General features: G+C 40.7%; 1 protein-coding gene across 1 annotated transcript in view; it reads left to right on the top strand.

Annotated features, from left to right (window-relative positions):
- Nucleotides 1–19835, top strand: part of CCDC40 (coiled-coil domain containing 40) — a 1637270-nt gene that overhangs the window by 150506 nt on the left and 1466929 nt on the right. The window contains exon 4 of the mRNA XM_044068074.1: nucleotides 8255–8448. Within this exon, the coding sequence (XP_043924009.1) occupies nucleotides 8255–8448 (194 nt within the window). The remainder of the gene's footprint in view (nucleotides 1–8254; nucleotides 8449–19835) is intronic.

Raw genomic sequence — 19835 nt, forward strand, 5'->3', positions numbered from 1 at the left:
ACCAAGAAGAAAAGGGTCTACTTCACCCTGTCGAAGGCCGACAGTATCAAAGCTGATAATGTCGGCACCAAAATGTCGAAAGCGAAAGTCATTGTGCATGTAAACCGATATCTCCGTAAGGGGAGATTTCCGTTCACTGCAATGTAGTGCGATCTCAGAGTTGGTATATTTAAGTAGCAGGGGGTGTGGGGGGTGCAGGGGGGCTGCATAGAGCAATTTGTGTTGTGTTTGGGTTGTTTTTTTTTTGTGTGTGTTCGATGTTCAGGGGTTTCGACATTTTCGTGTCGATTATTACGCTGTTGACAGTTTGAGTTTTCAACAGCGTAATATAAACGCAGAAGAAAAGGTTTCATGGGAGTCTTCAGTCGTCTTTTTCACTACTTCAGCCACTTTTGACCAACTCTGCTCTGGCCATAGCAAGTACCTCAGACCACTTCTTGTCTTCTGTTGATCCTACTGGTGTTGTTCCTTGAGAAGCTGCTAAGGACTGGGAGTTAGGCATGTCCACAGTGGATGTTGGATTGCCCTCAACGGGCAAGGGAAAATGGCTTTTGATGATCTTGGAGGAGGTTAGCAGATCATGCTTTACCACAAAGCTGACCTAGAGTGCCTGATTCCCATGGAAGCACCTCATCTTTGGGTTGGTCATTTTCTAGAGATTTTCTTAGAAACTGAAAATAGAAAGCTAGGCATATTTCTTTTCCTGTTCTATGGAGGATAGGCAGGGAAGACTAACTTGGTTTGGCTAAGGGGTTATTTCAAGTCTTTAATTCTTTGTCTTCTGATTTCTCACTGAGCTTGAAAAGGAAACGGTTTCACTCTCTGTGTCTGACACTGATTCCAAGTCAGAAGAACATGAATTTGACAGGGAATGTAATTCTACAATCCCTCCACCTCAGTAAATTGAATCTGATTCTTAAGAACATTTTTCCTCAGATTCTGAGGCACTATCTTTTTCAGAAACAATAGCCAGAATGAGAGAATTGTTTCAGTGGGAACAGTATGAATTCCATTATCCCAGCAGAAATATTATGATCCCTTATAGATGGATTTTCTTCAGCCTACAGCTATTCTTCCTCTGCTACGAGATTTAGAATATGTTTTCTTAACAACCTATAGCATGCCTGCCAGTCAACCCCCTATCTCTAAAAAGTCTGATAGATTGTGCTAAGTCTCTCAGACCCACAAATATCTTTTTTCTAATCCTCATTCAGACCCTGCAGTTATTTCTGTGGCAAAACCATTTGTTGCCTTATACCTTGTGAAAGCTAACACTAACTCTTCTAACAAGAATGAGAACCGTTTGATATATTTAGAAATAAAGTGTATTCTTCCTAGACTTTAGCCTTCAGGATTTTAATTTGGCTGGCTCATTTGTCAAAAATGTGCTTACTGTGTTTGAAAATATGGGAAAGGTGATCACTAACTTCCCTTCTTCATAGACTAAGACTTCTTTGAATTATGTCTCATCAGTAATGAAAAGTTTATTTGCTTGCATTAAAAAAAATTATCAGAGGATGTCAAAGATGAGATATTGAATTCTCCTCTCGATAGAGAGGTTTTGTATGGCCCCTCTTCTGCTGAGGTCCATAAAAGATTTAATGAAACAGAAAAAAATAATTTAGGGGGGGTTGATGCAGATTGTTGGGCCCTTTCCAAAGTTTAACAGAAACTTTCTTTTCAGTTCAAGTTCCTTTAATAGGAAACAAAACAAACGGTCTCAAAAAGGTACATACAAATGGAATTTCAAAAAGCAATGGGGGGGGCAAAAAGAAAGTGGGAGACACTCTGAACCAATGAAAGCCCCCCCCCCCAAAATGATTATATTACTGTTCAGGTATTTTCCCTTCCCACTTTGGTAACCCCTTACATCTTTCCCAAAGTCTAGGACTTAATTTTCCTCAGAGGTATCAGATAACCTCAGACAAATGGGTTCTGAGAATCATTTGGAAAGGTTACAGCTGGTAGTAGGATTCCCTTCCACCTTTTCAGAGGATTCTTCCTCATCCCATAAACCAAACTCTGTTTCCTCCAGTTATAACACAGATGCTGTCTGTAGGGGTCATACAACCAGTTCACCCAGAACAAACAGGAAAAAATTTATTCAATAATCTTTTTGGCGCCAAAGAAGGAAGGAACTTGGTGACCATTCTGGACCTTTCTTTTGTAAACTTTACATCACGGTCCCAAAGTTCAAGATGCAGTGTTGCGGTTTGTCAGAAGGAAGTTGGTTTGATGGATGAACCAGTTATCATTCAGTCTAGATCCTCCCTTCCAGTTCCCACTCAGTTTGTAACCACAGATGACTCAGACTTTGCCTGCAGAAGCTGAGATCAAGGAGGTGACATTTCAGGGTCTGTGGAACAAACAAGACAGACTAAAACACATAAATGTCAAATAAATGATGGTGGCAATCAGTCCTGTTTTAATCTCTAAACCATTGTTGGACTCCAGGACATCTGCTAGTAGTCATAGTCACAGACAACACCACAATCAAGTGGTACATAAATAGGGGGAACCAGAATATATCTCATTTACAGACTTCCAATGATTGCCTGGGAACTTAAGGCTACCTGTATTACATCAGAGCAAAACATTATTGCAGCCAAGTTTAGCAGGACCAGGGTGGACACTCACAAATGAAAACTGAACATGGGGGTGTGTGCAGGAATTGATCCATCTTTGGGAACACCTTGAACAGATCTTTTTGCCTTCATTTGCAGCATACTGTGAAAGAAATTCTGCTCCAGGATTCCTTGCAAACAGACATGAAATACAAATGTATTTTATTTTCCATGAACAGAAATGTTCCTTTATGCTTTTCTACCATTTCCACTGATAACCAGGATCATTCTAAAGATTCAGAAGGATTCCCCAAAGATAATTGTAGTGTCTTCCTTTTGGTGGTTCTGCCTTCTTTTGAAAATGGCCAAGGACAATTACCACAAGCTTCCTCACAGAATGGACTTACCCCAACAAGACAGGGGTTGTCTGATGCACCCAAACTGAGACTTCTTCAAGTGACTGCCTGAATGGTGGAGTCTTAGTACCTTTTAGGAACCTGTTTTTCTGAGGAAGTGCAGCATGTATTAATGGAGGTTAAGAGAACTGCTACTAGAAAATCACATCTGGGAAAGTGGAATAGATTTTCTAATTGGTGCCAAAATAAGAAACAGAACTATTTTAAGGTCTGGGTGTCACTGATTTTTCAATATTTGTAGGAGTTATTTTCCTCTACCTGTCTTACTAATCTATCAAGATTCACCTCCTGGCCATCTCTGCTTGCTTGCCTTTAGATCCCCCTTTCTGCCCAGCCTCAAGTTAAACAGTTTTTTGAAAGGGATTCTCAATATTCATCCACCTAGAAAGCAGGTGTCCCTTTCTTTGGATCTCACTTTTAGAGAGGCTTACATTTTTTAAGTTTCAACCAACTCATTAGGCTGAATTGACTTTCTTAACTTGGAAAACAGTGATCTTATGGTGAGTCAACCTTATCTCATTTTTCATAAGGATAGGATATCTTTGAAAATATATCCTATTTTTATTTTTATGCTTAAACTGGTTTTAGAGTTTGCTTTGAGTCACACTCTGCATCTCTCTGTCTTTTTTTCCAGATTCAAGAAGTAAGGGAGAAAGGATTGTGCATACTCTGGATGTCCAAAGACAACTCAAATACTATATTTTATAGGACTAAACCTTCAGGAGTTCAGATCAAATGTTTATTTCATATGAAGGTAAGAAAAAAAAGGGCAATCTTTGTTAAAACAGACAATTTACAAATGGTTGCCTCCTGATAAGTTTTCTGCTGTTTCCACCATGGCAAGTCTCTTCCAGGCAAATTCAGGGCTGGTGTCCATTCTGCCTGGGCTTTGGCTTCTTCTTTGGCTTTTTGGAATAGGGTATACTCTACAAGTAGTCTAATCACAGCAACTTGGCTCTGTGTGCATACGTTTATAAAACATTGCAAACTAGATCTCTTTTGTACATACAGAGAAGGTTTTGCTAGATCTGTTCTTCAGATGCTCCTGCACGCGCATCCATCCTCCTCCATGTCTTTCTAAGTTCTGGTAATCTACCCATATAGATTAGGCTACTGAGACAGTGATCTAATAATGAACATAGTAAAGTTGTGCAAGTAAATTTAGCATAACAGTAGATGTTTGAATAGATCATTGTTGAAGTAGGTACACCCTTCCTTCATCACCTATTTTATAAGTTATGTTTTTACCAGGATATGGATTTTCTATATCCTGTTTTTCATAGCGTAAATTTAACAGACAGAACTCTTGCCTCCCTTACTCTGAGGCAAGAAAGTTCTGAAGATTTGGTGCCCGAACTGTTGAATTTATATGGCTTTCCTCAAGCCCATCAGTGCTTAGGAAGTGTGAAAGGCACCCTAAATATTTGGATGTTGGCCTAGTGTCATATCCTTGGCTGGACATAATCCCTTATAACTTAAGCTACTGCAACAGTAATCTATCAGAACATCTTCTGTTATAGTAAGTTTACTTACATAACTGTAATTTCTTCATCTCCCTAACATGAACACCCAGCAGTTGCTGAATTCTTTTCCAGAAAGTGTTGGGGGAGTTTCCCCTGTAGCAGTATGTAGTATCTGTAGTAACTTTCTTCTGACAGGGTATTAACAGTTCTTTATCTCTCTATTACAGTATCAGGGGCTATTTTCCTGACTGGTCTTGTCACTACTGCTTCCTTGGCATGCAGCATCATCACACTAAGATCACCTTCCACTCTGCTACTTGCACTGTTTAAGTCTGTGCCATTTTCCACACAACTTGGGAAATGTATTTGCCATCAAGCTTGCTTTCATCATCTACCACTTCTACTCTCTGCGAAATATCATTCCACAGTTCGTCAGATTAACTTTCATGGTGCTCCAGTGTATACACTAAGTCAAGCAACATCTGATAAAAAAGCTCTTTTTTTTCTGTAAATGTAACTATTTTAACATACGTTAGTCCCTCATGTATCTTCTGCATCATCCTTTCAAACACCTCTCCAGACATATCCATCACAAACAGCAGGGCATCCGGCAGCACCCCTCCCTTTGTTTAGGAGAATTCACCTCAATTGTCTGGTTAGGTAATCTCTAGATGTTATGAAGACCATCTCAAGTCTCCCCTGAAAGTAAGATGCTGGCCTAGTGAGACTAACATTCAACAAAAGATAAATAAGTAAATTTTCTTCATTAGCCTCCTTGTGAGATATCATATCAAATTTCTAGCCTAAGTCAGTGTGCCACATCCACTGTTTTCTTTATTTTTTGTGACAATGTGAGGTATTGCCAGCTATATCAGGAGAAGTAGAGCGGTGGATGTGTAACATATGCTAGCACAGCTAGCTGGAATTTTGTAAATAATTGTACGTCATTTGTATATCAAGCTGATTTGTACAGATGCTTGTGTTGAAAATGGATTTGCAAAGTTGCTTGTGCTAAAAATGTATCAGCAGTGTTTCCTGCTGGACAGAAAAAGAAATATACATATGTTGTTGTAACTGTTTAAATGTATATGTTTTGACAGAGGATACTGGAAGAGAAGACGTTAATCTCAAACTTTCAAAATGATAAGAAATTAAGTTACTGGGCCTAGGCCATGAAGATGTTTTCTCACAGTTTTGAATGAAGCCAGAGATGCAGTGTCTGTAAAAAGTATGGTTTATTAGCTCCTGTAGGAAGAGTGGCAATTTTGTATGGTTTATGACTTCTAGGAACTGCAGCAAATCTTAACAGGGCACTGTGTGTGCATTATTGACACATAGCTGCTAAATCCTGGCAGTTTCTAGGAAAGGAGGTTTGCATGTGATCCAGGAGTCAGATGACCAGATATATGTATGTCATTCTGGAATCCATCACTGAAATAATGTTTAATAATAGTTGAGACTGAAGTCTCATGGCACTTTGTTTTGGAAACCTGACATAAAAGGATCACTCATCTACTTCATCTTGCCTTGCGCTAATAAGTGACCAGGGAATAGTAACTCTTCAGTCAGGAAAATGTAGTCACATTAGTTAAGTACAGTTTTTTCTGTCTCTCACATGAATGTGTTCAACTGTGTTATTTTACTATTTCCTATGGTTAGAACTGTGGTGTTTATTGAAAGTAGATATTTAATATTTTCATATTATTTTATTATTTATTATTAAATATGTTTAAAGTTTTCATTGTGGCTGATTCTTTATAGAATATTTTAATCTTTGAGAATACTCGTATCTGTTTGGTGACTCTGTGGCCACTCCTGAAAGCCTTACTGCATTGGTCAGGAGTAGCTGGCTTGGGAATATCTGGTGACAGTAGCTACCTTATAGTCTAGGCAGAAGGGGGCATAGCTAGTAAACCTGTGCCAGCCTTTCCTAGGTGTGTGTGTGTGTGTGTGTGTGTGTGTGTGTGTGTGTGTGTGTGTGTGTGTATGTGTGTGTGCTTGCTCGCTCCCGTGCAAATCAAATCTCAAACAGTGTGTGTGTCAGCTACTTGGAGCAGGGACACAAAGCACTGGTTTCACAGAGAGAGTGGTGGAGACTTGGCTTGGACACTCGGCTGAGGACTTAACTCTACAGTTGTGCCAGTGTGGATCCTTATTGGAGATCTGGGGAGAGACAAAGAGAGAAACCCAGACCTTGGGCTGTATATATTCCCTGTGTGCTCTTAAGGGAAATTATGCATGATGCAGAGAACTGCATCAGGAAATACTGGGTGTATCTATTTTTGTTCCGGGTGAACATCCCTCTACAGTGTCAGTGGTGATGATTCAGGGTCCTTGATTACCGGCCCAGAGTGGGGACGTCAGTTTGTTTCAGCTATACCCCAGTCATATAATTACATTTGATTCATCTAGTAGGCTGTGCTTTAATGTAGTAATGTAACTGGCTATCTACCAAGCCATGGGTTTCCAGTCTGCTTACCTAAAGAATTTTTTTTCTGTCACATTTGCAGGGATGAAGATAAGATCAACCCACCTTTAAATGCTTGTCTTCTTTACTGACTTTCCTTATATAGTTGCAGCACTGTGATCACCTCTCACTCCTTTGCTAATACGCTGAAGTTCAACATAGCACTGCCATGAACTATTTTTAGTACTTAGTGCACTTGCTAGTCTGGGGAGTGGCAACCCATCCATTCAGTTTGCATTTTTCATGTCTTATAACCCTGAGATCCTTTTCAATTTTTTCATGGTCACTGCTGTACTTGTCTATATATTTTTTGAGTATATTTATTTATTTTCTGATTGTTTGGTTTCTGGTTTATTTTTTACTTTTTGTATTAGTTCTGGTGGTCCTGGTGTAGTTTGGAATCTGCAGTTGTTTGGAATCTTTCTAACTCTTTGCATTCTTATCTGTTTATCAATCCCTTTCTGGTACTCTGCTGTCTTTACCTTTTGTGCTTTTACTCTTAAATTATGCTACTGTAAGATACTCCCCCAAGCATTTTGTAACTAGATATTTTGGTCTTTGTACTCTTAATTGACTGCAGAAGTGTTCTGCTTGTAAATGTCTAATCTCTTGACATACTTTTTAGTTTTCTGCCATAGCAATCTTGTTGTTCTCACTCTCTTGCATATACTGCTTTGTTTTTCTGTTTTTCAGTAGTTGAATGTTGAGATCTCTCTCCTGTTTGTTACAGGACACATCTTGCATGTCCAGTACTATTTTAATGAATTAAAACTTTGATTATAAATTGCAGTTTTTTTGTGATAATGGGTTTTAAAATAGACTACAACTGCTAGATCCAGTCAAGGGACAGTGAAACAAGTATTCTAGGGAGAGTCCTTTTGTTGTATAGAAAGTGACATCCTAGTTGTATGCAGTGGTAGCTAATAGTGGTGCAGTAGAAGCTCTTAACCTCCAGGTATATTACTTAAATTTTTTGGTGCATTGGGTACCCTAAAATAGAAAACACCGTTAAAAAAAAATCAGTGGGCAGAAAAACCGTCAGAGCAGCTTTATTTAACTGCCGATTAAGTATCCATCCAAACTGCAAGCCCTCATGATGGTGTCTAAAAAAACAGCATCACATAGCAATCTTACCTTCAGTATGTGCATAAAGATGGATAACAGGAAACTGAGCAAGATATGAAAAGGCAGGAGTGATTGCAACTAGTTTCTGCGTAAGTTTAGATTAACAGAAAATATGTAGATATGAAAGTGTTAGACAAATTCTAAATAATTGTTCTTGTAGCTACAGTGATTCATTTTAATACTAAATGTTATTGCTGATTTATGTTATTTTGACTATAGAAGACACAGGAGTGGTTATTTCATCTCCTCGGAGTGATTCTGTTCTCATTCGCCATGAGCATTACCTGAGTGGATCAGATAGCGAAGCTGAACAGCAAGACGAAGCAGAAGATGATCATTCTGGGATTGGCACTGCCAGTGTTGAAGGGAGTGATGAAGATGAAACTGAACTGGTTGTCCTCGATCCAGATCATGTAAGTCTTGGGAAAAGTGGCATAGGTGCAATTACCAGCCTAGCTGTGCTTGACCTGTATTATTTAAAGAAGTATGACAAGCTGCATTTGAACTTGGATGGTATTTGTTTTAATTACCAGATAGGTACAGCTGTCTTTTTGGGAAGCAGCATAACCAACTGAGTAGGTTAATGACTTGCTTAACATTACCCATTATACATACAAACGGATGCTGTGAAACTTAAGTTCATTCCTATTTATATGCTACCTTAAACTTATTGACCGTGTGTTGCTTGAATCCTTAATCTTTGCTGCTGTCCCTATAAATATGAAGTGTTGAACATGCAACACTAAGAAGTCCACAGTTTCTCACTTCATGTGCACTGTGTTTTTAAGTTGCTGTTTGTGTAATATAAAAAGAATGTATCATGCCATATTTTTCATTCAAAACTTGTATTTTCTGTATATGCAATTTTCCATATCTGCATCACTGATATTTGGAGGAGTTACGGTACTGGAAGAGTAAGTGGCCACTGTGGTGACTTACAGCTTTTATAACCTCCAATCAGACATTGAATAGCCCCCTCTTTAAGTGTAGCTAGACTTGAGAATACAGCAGACTGAACAGCTGAAGAATAATACGTATTTCAATTTTGTACAGCTTCTTAAGACATATGCTTCTTATTCCTTATTCTCCAGTTTAATTTTCTAGCCGTCTTCTGTTTTGGTCCAGAGTCACATGTTTGTGTATCAGTGTAAGATAAGTTGTCTGCCTTGTACCCTCAAGATGTTCTTCATTATATCACTATTGCAGTGGTCATAACTATATTCCAAGGGTATTGGACATCCAGACACTCTATACAGCTTCAGGCTCCTTCCTTTTGCACTTGTAAGTCCAGCAGTACACTGGTGTGTGAGGGACATACTGGCATACCAAAACCCAGAACTTTCTCGATATTTCTATGCTTATGCAGACTTCTCATCACCTTAGAGGTGTGTGTTTCAGTGGTCAGCTTCATTTCCAGCTTTCTGCAAGTATCCTCATTGAGGAACCTTTTTTTTTCCTGATAGAAGTTATTCATTAAAATTATTACGTCTGTCAGAAAATGCAGATGTTCTTGTGGCAGACAAATTTCCTATAAGGACATTCATACTAGTTGTGTCTTTTGTCTGGGAGAACAGTAAAAATCAGGTCCTTATATATGTACCTTTCTTTTACTCCTAAAACAGTAAGTTGAAAATTTTCTTTAAACATGTGCCTCAGATACTTTGTATTTGTGACCATAGCATTGGGCTCCCATTCAGCAGACCTCCCCCTTTGCAGAAAATAAAAAAAAGAAATTAACTAAAAAGGTTAGTGAAGATGTTTGGATGTCTACCTCTTTTCTGTGGTCTGAGACTGATGACTCTTCTAAGGTGCCTTTGCAGCTGTTAAGACTATCCCTCTGGAAACTGTTAAGGCCCAAGATTATTAAATGTCCTTTCAGACCATACATCCCAGAAGGGGGAACCAGATTTTTACTGTCTGAGTGAGAGGAAGGCATACACCAGGTACTGGTGAGGGAGGACATTGTTGAGTTGCGTATTGAAGTCCGGCCCATAAGGCTCAAGACCCGTAAGTAGTGCACACAAAAAAAGCTAATCATCTTTCTCTCCCCTCTAGAAATTCTGTGCAAAATGGCTCCTTGGAGCACTGGTACATCTTTGCACAGGTCTTATTTAATGCTATATTCAGTTTCTCTAACCACCTCTTTTAGTTTCTACCCTTGTAAAAAGAAGGAGAACCCTTTCTTCCTCTGAAGATTAAGTTCTTTCTGAGTTTGATAATGAGGGTTTGGATAACACATCTCCATTATCTCCCTCTACTCCTTGAAAGTCAGAATTTGAGGATGCACTTTCCACAGATTCTCCAAATGAGGAAATCTCCTTTGGAGGTACTGTCTCCAAAATGAAAAATTTAATTAAGTGGGAAGGTAAGAAGGTGTCAGAATGTGAAAAAGATACTATGACCTTCTGGATATGGATTTTTCAAAGCCAGTATCCATCCTTCCTGTTTTAGGTGATTTAGAGGGTGACTTTAATGCAATATCTGTCTTCCTAGATTCCCAACTTCCTTCCCCCCAAAAAATAACAGATTCTGCGGGGTGCCTGATGCACAAAATATCCTGTACAAGAACCCTAGTGCAGACCTTGCCATAATTTCTCTAGATGGAAACGGAAGTTCAAAATTCTTTTCCTCATTGTGCTTCTGACAGGTTTGGCACGAAAGTTTATGTATCTTTTACTTTGACTTTCAACACAATTAATTGCCACGCACACAAGTTCATATTTGTATTTTCCATTTTTGCCAACATGCAACAAGTGTTAATCTGGTCTTCCCAAATCAGATTGGACCTACTCATCAGTCTCAAAGATCTTCAGCTAACTGCCTGAATGATTCAATTCTAATTTCTTTTAGCCACCTCTTTTCAGAGGATTTGGAGCAGGTACTAAAGAAGGCAAGAAAACCTGCTACTACAAAATCTTATATTGGCAAGTGGAAAATATTTTCTCATTGGTACCTTGGAGATGGCCAGAACCCTATCAGGAATTATATACCACTGGTGCTCAAATACTTGTGTTACTAGCCTATAGCTTTTCATACTCTTCTTTCAGGTTATATCTTGAGGCCATTTCAGCATGTCTGCCCATAGATACGTTCTTCAATGTTTTGATAAAATAGTTTCTGAAGTTAGTGTTATACCTGAGACCTCCACACACCAACAGGGGAGATCTTAACTTTGTGTAGGAAAAGTTAATCACATCTCGTTTGAACCTGCATATCAAGTCAATTTAAGATTCACTACATGGGAAACACTTCTCATCATTGCTCTGACATCTGCAAGAAGAGTATCTGAGTTGCAAGTTCTCATGGTGGTTGAAACCTATGTGATCTTTCATAGGGGTAGGGTGACATTACGTACAACTTCCCCTCATTCATCCCAAAGTTGTTTCAGAGTTTACTTTGAATCAAGCCATCAGTCTGCATGAGTTCTATCCTGATCCCTAGAACAAGGGCGAAAGGATTCTGCATAGTCTGGACATGTACAGGCATCGCGTATACTATCGTGACAGAACCAAGTCCTGTAGAAAAGCTGACCATCAGTTTATTTTTTTTTCTTGGGACTATGAAAGGAACACCTGTGCTAAAACAGACTATTTCCAGTTGGTTGTCTGTGGCTATTGCCTTTTGATATTCTCACCGTGCTAGACCAGTTTCAGACAGTATCAAGGCTCATTCAATGATGGCCTTGTCTTCTTTGATGCCATGTTGGAGTGGGGTGGACTCTAGAAGCATTCTAGAGGCAGCTACACTGTCCTCTGATCATACTTTTACAAGGCACATAAACTGGATTCATTTTCTAGATCAAGGACTGACTTTGCTAAGATCATTCTCCAGGGGCAACTGGATCCATATCCTTCCTCCTCCCAGGCTGGACAAGCTTTGGTAATCAACCCATGCAGCCTAAAGGCTACTGCAGTATTGGGAATGATGTACATAGTACAGTTGTGTGAGCTGCACTTAACCATAACAGTAGATGTTCAAATTCCTCACTTTTGCAGTCACTGCACCCACTTTCCACCCCGCATTATTATATATAGTTTGCGTTGAGAAGTAGTTTGGTGGTTATTTGTTGTTTTGTATAGTTCAGGATTAGTATAGCACTTAATTTTTTGGGCAAGGAAGTCCTTTAGATTTTCCACTCTTACTGCTTATTTTCTCTCCTTGGGGTGACCATTCAGTAGTCGGGTCTATATTATATCAGCGAACTCTTCAAATTGCGAACGCTGTATAATTGACCCCAACACTTTGAAAATCCAAAATGCTGAACACACGGATCAGCAATTTTTTTTCCCAGGGAAAAAAAAAGCTGATCCGTAAAAAAAAAAACAAAACAAAAACCCAAACACAAAATAAAGTGGGGGGTGCTGTGCCCCTCACCCCTCCCTACTTAAGTATACCAACTCTGAGATCACGCCACAGTGGAAGAAATGGCAAAGTCCCAAAAATGGCCCAGTGATTTTTTTTTTCCCTGGGAAAAAAATCGCTGTTCCGTGCTTTCAGAATTTTGCCATTTCGGGTAAACACATTTGATTAAACAGCGTTTGCAACTTTAAGAGTTCGCTTGCATAATAGGAACCCTCAGTAGTCAGCATGGAAGTGTGGGAGGGAAAAATAACTTTTGGAAGTTGTCTGGTTGTTGTGTCTTGGATGAGCCACAAGCCATATAGCCTAAAGACTACTGCAGCAGTGAGGATTTCAAACATCTGCTGTTATGGGTAAGTGCAACTTACACAACTGTACTTTCCATTAGAGATGAACACAGTAACTGACTCTTTGCATACAGTAGGGATAGATCCTCATAAGAGGATGCTACACCCAGAGGTCTTCCTGGAGATTATCCACCTGTGGGCAACTCCCCAAGTAGACCTGTTTGCCTCCTATCACAAAAGGCAACTAAACTAATTTTGTTCTTGCAAAATGGCTAGAAAACAGGTGCATTGTCTTTCCACTGGATGTGAGTGTTCCTTTATGCCCCTCTTTCCTCTGATGGCAAATGTTCTACTAAATATAACAAGGGACTTGCCAGTTATGCTACTGTTGACTCCCTTTTGGCTCGTGCACCTGGCCAGGGGCAATTACCAAAACTACCACACAGAGTGCACTTGCTCACATAGGACAAGGGATTTCTTATCCATCCCAGCATCCAAAGTGTCCATCTAACTGTATGGATGATAGTTTTTTAATCCCATTTAATTACCTTTTTTCTTGAGGAAGTGCAACAAATGTTAAAAAAGGCAAGGAAACCTGCTACTAGTAAATGATATTTAGCCAAATGGAAACAGATGGCTGTACCATAACAGAGAACAAGTTCCATCCCAAGCTGGGGCTTCTCTGGTTCTCCAGTACCTGTATGAATTGCTTATTTCAGGCTTGATTTACACTTCACCTTTCAGTAATTTCTGGCTGCCCACCATTAGATGCTCCCTTTGTTCTTTATTCCAAGTTAAACAGCCCTCTCATGGAGTAATTGCATATCAGACCAACTAGAAAACAGGTGGCACCATCATGGATCTAAATGTTGTGTTGGTGAAGTTATCTCTTTCTCCCTTTGAACCAGTAGACAGTTCTCTGAAATTTCTTACTTGGAATACTGCTTTTTTCAGTGCTCTAACTGCTGCTAGACTAGTATCTGAATTACAGAGCCTGATGCATACTCAACCTTTTCTAATTTTCCATAAGAGCAGGGTAAGTCTTAGTACCAAACCTTCCTCTACACCAAAGGTTGTTTCTGAGTTTACACAATACCAGACTATTAATTTCCTCGTGTTTCTCCCTTAACCCAAGAAGCAAAGGAGAAAGAATACATTATAATAGATGTCCACAGACAGTTAAGATTTTGCCTGAACAAGACTTAAAGATTTTAGAAAATCTAACCCACTTTTTGTTTCATTTTATGGTAAGAAAAAAAAAGTCGGCCAATATCCAAGCAAATTGTTTCCCGATGACTGTCTCAGGCCATTCAGCTTTGTTACTCAAACCATGGCAAAGATCACCCTTAGAATGTCAAAGCTATTTCTACCAGACCTGTGGCTATTTCTGGGGCTTTTTGGTAAAGGGTGTGCTCTAGACCTATCCTAGAGACAGTTACTTCATTCGCAGTGTACATTTTCACTAAGCACTACACTATAACACTGGCTTGGTTTCCAGAGTCAGGGCAAGAGTTGCTACAGATATAATTCAAGGTCATCTGAACTCTGGTCGTTCTCACTCCACACTTTCTTTATGAGCTTTGGCATATTGTTATGGCTTTTGAATCCTTGATCAAATGAGGAACATAATACATTTGTGTAAGTTAATTTACCATAATAGTAAATGTCCTTCCAAGCTCAATGTTGTAGTACTACTGAGAGATGTGATATTTTGCCAAGGCTAACCATATGTCTGGTCAGCATACCAAAGCCTGGGCACCTTCCTCTTATGCTGTGCATTCAGCATATGACCTAAGCCCAAAGCCACGATATTACAGGTGCATATTACCTCAGAACTTCCTTGTCACCAGTCTGAAAGCAGAACTGTGTTTCATTTTCTGTCTGTGAGATTCAGGACTAGTATAGTTTCCTAGACAATGGGCAGATAAGTACTCCACTGAAAACCCTTTCTTTTCTAATTGCTACTTCTGATGTTTTGCACATGTCAGCTAAGATAGGAAAATTTGTCCATGGGAAGCAAATTCCTCACAGAGAACAACATTTCAAGTGTCTTTTTTTTCTCTAGCTGCAGAGCATAACTACAGAGACTACGCTATTTGTCAGTCCTTTGTCTGGAAGACCCTTCATAGCCACCTCTCTTCTTTAGAGATTTATTTAGAAAATCAAAGGCATAAAGGGCTCATATGCAATGCAATATCATGGGAGCCCTTCCACCCTGATAGCTAGCTGTTACCAAAAAGAAAGCTAACTACAAGGCTTCTGCTGTCCAGGCTAATCTTGACATGTCCACCTTGTTGCACAAGATGTTCTCAGACAGTCTGGTTACTTCATTTGCCCCCTCTATCACAACTCATTTGGAGGTCAATATGGTGCAGCCTACTCGCATGTCTGCTGTAGCTGACTAAAAATCTGCTTCAGACTAGAAGGGGAACTTTGTTTGTTTGTCTCTGAAGGACTGGAAGGTATTCCTTGAATTCCATTCAAGGCGGAAGTACGTGGTTCCCTAACAGAAGTTTGTCAGGCCTCTGAGTCACTGCAGTTCATTCAGGCAAACATCCCATCAAAGAAAAAGTAGAAGACCAAACATTCTTTTCTGCCTGGAAATCAATTGCCTTTAGTTCTTCTTCTGTTGCAGATCTCCTTTATCAGGGAACTATTCAGCCAGTTCCTTTCACTTAGCTATGCAGGGAATTTTACTCCAGGATGTTTCTAGTCTCCAGAAAGTAGGACACTTGAAGGCCAATCCTAGACCTGTACTTTCTAACACCTTTGAATGTTCTATGTTTCAAAATGCTTACCCTTCAGATTCTTTTCCCTGTGATTCTTGCTCAAACTTGCTTAGTGACTCAGGATTTGAAGGATGCTTACCTTAAACTTCTTATTCACTGTTATTTCAGGAAATATTTGAGAGTTTCTGTCTCTTCATTGCATTTTCAGTTTTCCGATAAACTCTTTGGCCTTTCTACTGCTCCAGATTTGTTCATGAAGTGTCTAGCTCTGGTCTTTCCCTTCTGCGGTTTTCAGGAAATCCAAATATTCCATTACTTGGGCCACCTGCTTCTCTAGGCTCCTTTTTCAAAATATCCTTCAGTTTCTCACTGAACCTTTTTTACATTCAGTGGTTCACCTTGAACCTGAAGAATCCTATTTTTATTCCTTCCAAGAGCTGATCTTCATAGTGTGCAGGGTCAGTAGTCTCACCATGACAGCTTTCCTTTCTTCAGGCAATGTTCTTTTTTGGCACAGTTCTTCCAGGACCTTCTTCCTTTGCAGGTGACCTCAACAAAAGAGTATTTGAGAGCACTGGAATTCATGGCATCAACTATTCTTATCCTCTTCTGTGTCAGACACCACATAAGGAAGGTATAATTGTATCAAACGTCTGTTTGGCTTCAGCACTGCCACCTCATAGACTTCAGATTCATCTCCTGGACTGCTTTATGAAGGAGTTACTTTAGTGGAGCCACCAGATTTCCCTCAACCCAGGAGTTTTTTATGGTCCCCCATCCCAGCTAAAAACTCTACACCAATGCATCTGACCTGGCATAGGGAGCCTGTTATAATGACATCAATGTCCAAGTGGTTTGCTCTACCAACGAAAGAAGTGTCCATGTAAACATCAAGGAGTTGAAGGTTCTAATTCTCGTTCTTCACTCCTTTAATCATATTGGGACTTCAGCCCTCCCTCAGGGTCTTTACAGACAACACCATGGCAGTTTAGTACATAAACAAGAAAAGGGGATATCAAGTCGTACTGCCTTTTCAGATTAGGCTTAATGGGCTAAGAATTTACCCTCAAACACAAACAACTTCTTCTTCAGGCAGTTTACATTCTGTCAGAAAGGAACACTGTAACAGACACCCTGAGCAGGTCCCGGACAGATCCTCTCAAATTTATTAAACACAGAGGTCTTCCTGGACATTGTCCATCAATGGGGTATTCCTAGGTAGATCTTTTTACCTTCATCCAGTACAGACAGATAAAGCTGTTCTGTTCTGAGGAACCATGCACTCAGGCATGGAGAAAGAGGACATGTCTTTTTCTTGGAAGGAGAGATTCCTATATGCCTTCCCACCCGTGCCACTGATTCTTTAGAACCTTTACAAAATTATGAAGGATAAACCAAAATTCTTGTTGGTAACTTGGCCCAGACAGCACTGGTTCTTCCTCCTACTCCATCTGGCCAGGGGGAATCATCACAAGTTACCTCACAAGATGGACTTAATTGTACAGAACAAAGGCTCTCCTCATTCACCATCATCTCAAACCCTGCAATTAAATCTTTGGGTGATAAGAGTTTTGATTTCTTTCAGGCGCTACTTTTCAGAGGATGTGCTTCAGGTTTTATAGGAGGCTAGAAAACAAACTACTAGATAATCTTATATTTCAAAATGGAAGATATTTTCTTTGTGGTGTTAAGAACAAGAACCACTTTCAAATGTGAATTTTTACTGATCCAGTGTTGTCTATTTTTGCCCATTTCAAACATATGGGTTGTTGGATCCAACCAGATCTGACCTGTGTACCAACTTTGAACTTTCTTTAGATCCAGAGCTCTGACTCCTCCCCAACCCATAATTCTGTGGACTCCACCTCAGTTGCTCAGATTTTGTTTGCTGCTCAGAGATAACGGGCATGCAAAAGTGCTCTCCATTCTATGTGCTGCATCCTTTTGGATTAAAGCTACTCCTACTGAAAGAGTTTTCTCTGTCTTTTTTCCATTTAACATCCTTTTTCAGATTTTTGGCTGAGATAAAGCATAGTATCAGTATTAGATGTTAGTTAGTTTGCTTAGGCAGTTAAAGTTTCTCTGTCCTTTTTCTTCATAGTTATTAGTTGTTTAAACAATTTTCTTTACATATATACATGTGTATTAGTCCTAGTAGTTGCTGTCAGTTTAAATTAGGAGTGGTGTCTTGGGCATAATCTCCACTTTTTCTTTTAAGTTCTCCTGGCCATGTCTGAATCCTCAGGATTCAAAAAGTGTTCAGAGTAAGGACACAAGCTCCCACTACAGAACCCAGACTCCTAGTGTGTATACTGCTTGGGCACCACATATCTAGAGTTGGACTGTCAGTCCTATGCCATCTTTGGTGACAGAGCCCTTCAGATGAGAAGGGACGAGCTTGTTTTGAAGAGGCTCCTTCCAGCACATATGGGCTACTCCTTCGACCTCTTCTGCATCCCCCCTCCAAGTAAGATTGGCTTAAACTTAAAGATAAGAGTCAGACAAGGATAAGAAGAAGAAAGAGAATAGCAAACCCTGAACTAAGTCTGAAAAAAAAAGCACCCCCTGGAGCTGACAGCTTTGCCCTGGCCTGACCTGAAAACAGATCTGACAGCTCCTCTGGTCCAATCTCCTTCACCAGGAACAGGATACTCACCAGGACTGGTGAGTCCTAGAATGCACTTCTCTATTCTGCAGGAAAGTAGATACTCCCAACCACCATCGGTGGCATCATCCACTCATTCATCTCAAAGTCTGATGGAGCTGGATGTTAATAGGATGATGAGGTCACAAATCTAGCTTGGGGTTATACCAATACCGTCCCCTGGAAAGGTACTGAGATGTCCTTCAAGAATGCAACTGCAGTCATAACATATGGGTTGTCCTGCCTCAGGCAGCCCTCGGTCGGCCAGATTCCAAAGTCTGGGTCCGACGTCGGCTGATGTCGCATTTCTCTTTGACGTCAGAGCAGCAGGAGTATATAAGCATCAGCCGACGCCATCTTCTTCAGTCTTTCTTGCCGCGCGGTGCCCGAAGCAGAAGCAGTTCGCAAGTGCCGGTCGGTCAGCTCCTGTATTTTTCGATCCGTCATCGCTAAGTACCCCGTTGGGGACCTTTTTCTTGCCTCAGCCGATGTCAGAAATTACTGAAAAAGTTAATAATTGTTTGTCTTGTGGTAAACAAATACCTCATAAGGATTTCCATTCTTACTGCTTTCCTTGCCTTGGCCCAGACCACGACGTCTCGGCCTGTGCCGCCTGTGCTCGCTTCAATAAGCGCACTCTCAGGCGCCGGGCGGAGTTCGCTGAAGACTTTTTCGGCGAAAAATTCGATTACACTATGCCGTCGGAATTACTGACATCGCAGAATCCTAAAAAACGAAAAGACTGGGACCGACCTCCTCGGCCCGTGTCTTCCACCGACACCACGCCAAAACCTACCGCGAGTGCCCCGGTTCCCTCTGAGGCGGTTATTTCACCGCTCCGAACCGAAGACACCGATACCTCCGATACCGGAGACCACACCGACGCCAGTTATTGATTTTCCTCTGGATACTGAAACCGAGGAAATGCCCGAGACCATTGCTGTGGATAAGGTCACTCCTGCACGTGGAGCTGCTAGGCCTCCCATGTCCATGTCTATCAAGGCCTACACACGTGCTAAGGCAGCCAGCAAGACCAAGCAACTTACTGCTAAAGCCTTACCTCAGCCTACTCCTGAAACACAAATCATGACTATGGCAGCAGACTTAATCTCCATGATCAGAGGTTCCCAGGCCCATCCTGAGAGAGGATCCCAGCCTCCTCCTGATAAGAGGCCCAGGGTTGAGCCCACTGACCCTCTCCCTTCAGATGAAGATTCTGAGGCCTCTGGCCACTCTGATAGCCAGGAAGAGCCTTTCCAGACCTACGAGGACTCGGATGCAGAGGACTCCATCCCCTCGGCCTCCCCTCCTGAGGATATTTCTTTTGGGGAAGTTCTGCATTCCATGAGGGAACATTTTAAGTGGCAAGGCCAGGAATATTCTGATCCCAGAAAGCGCCTTCGAACCTTCCTTAAAAAGCCCCAACACAGGCCCTTAGCTATACCTCCTGTGCTTGATGTTTTGGATGATCTATATTCTGACTCCAGTGTTACCCCTGATACTCTCCCTCCTGCTCCTGCCAAGCCGGACAGATACTATAGAGTCCCTGAAACACATTCTCATTTCTTTAGGGCCCATGCTGTTGATTTAGAAACTATTTCACAGGGGCCGAAAGGGGTTTCAGCTACCACCTCCAAAAATCCTTTGCCTTCCAACAGGGAAGCTAGGTTGTTAGAGAGATGGAGGAAGAAGGTTTACACCTCCACTACTTTATCTATGAGAGCTCTCAGTTGTCTCTTTCATATGTTTCAATATCAGGATTTCCTGTTAGATGATTTACA

This window comes from Protopterus annectens, chromosome 4.part0 (genome assembly GCF_019279795.1).
Source record: "Protopterus annectens isolate FY-2018-M chromosome 4.part0, PAN1.0, whole genome shotgun sequence".
Classification (NCBI taxonomy): domain Eukaryota; kingdom Metazoa; phylum Chordata; order Ceratodontiformes; family Protopteridae; genus Protopterus; species Protopterus annectens.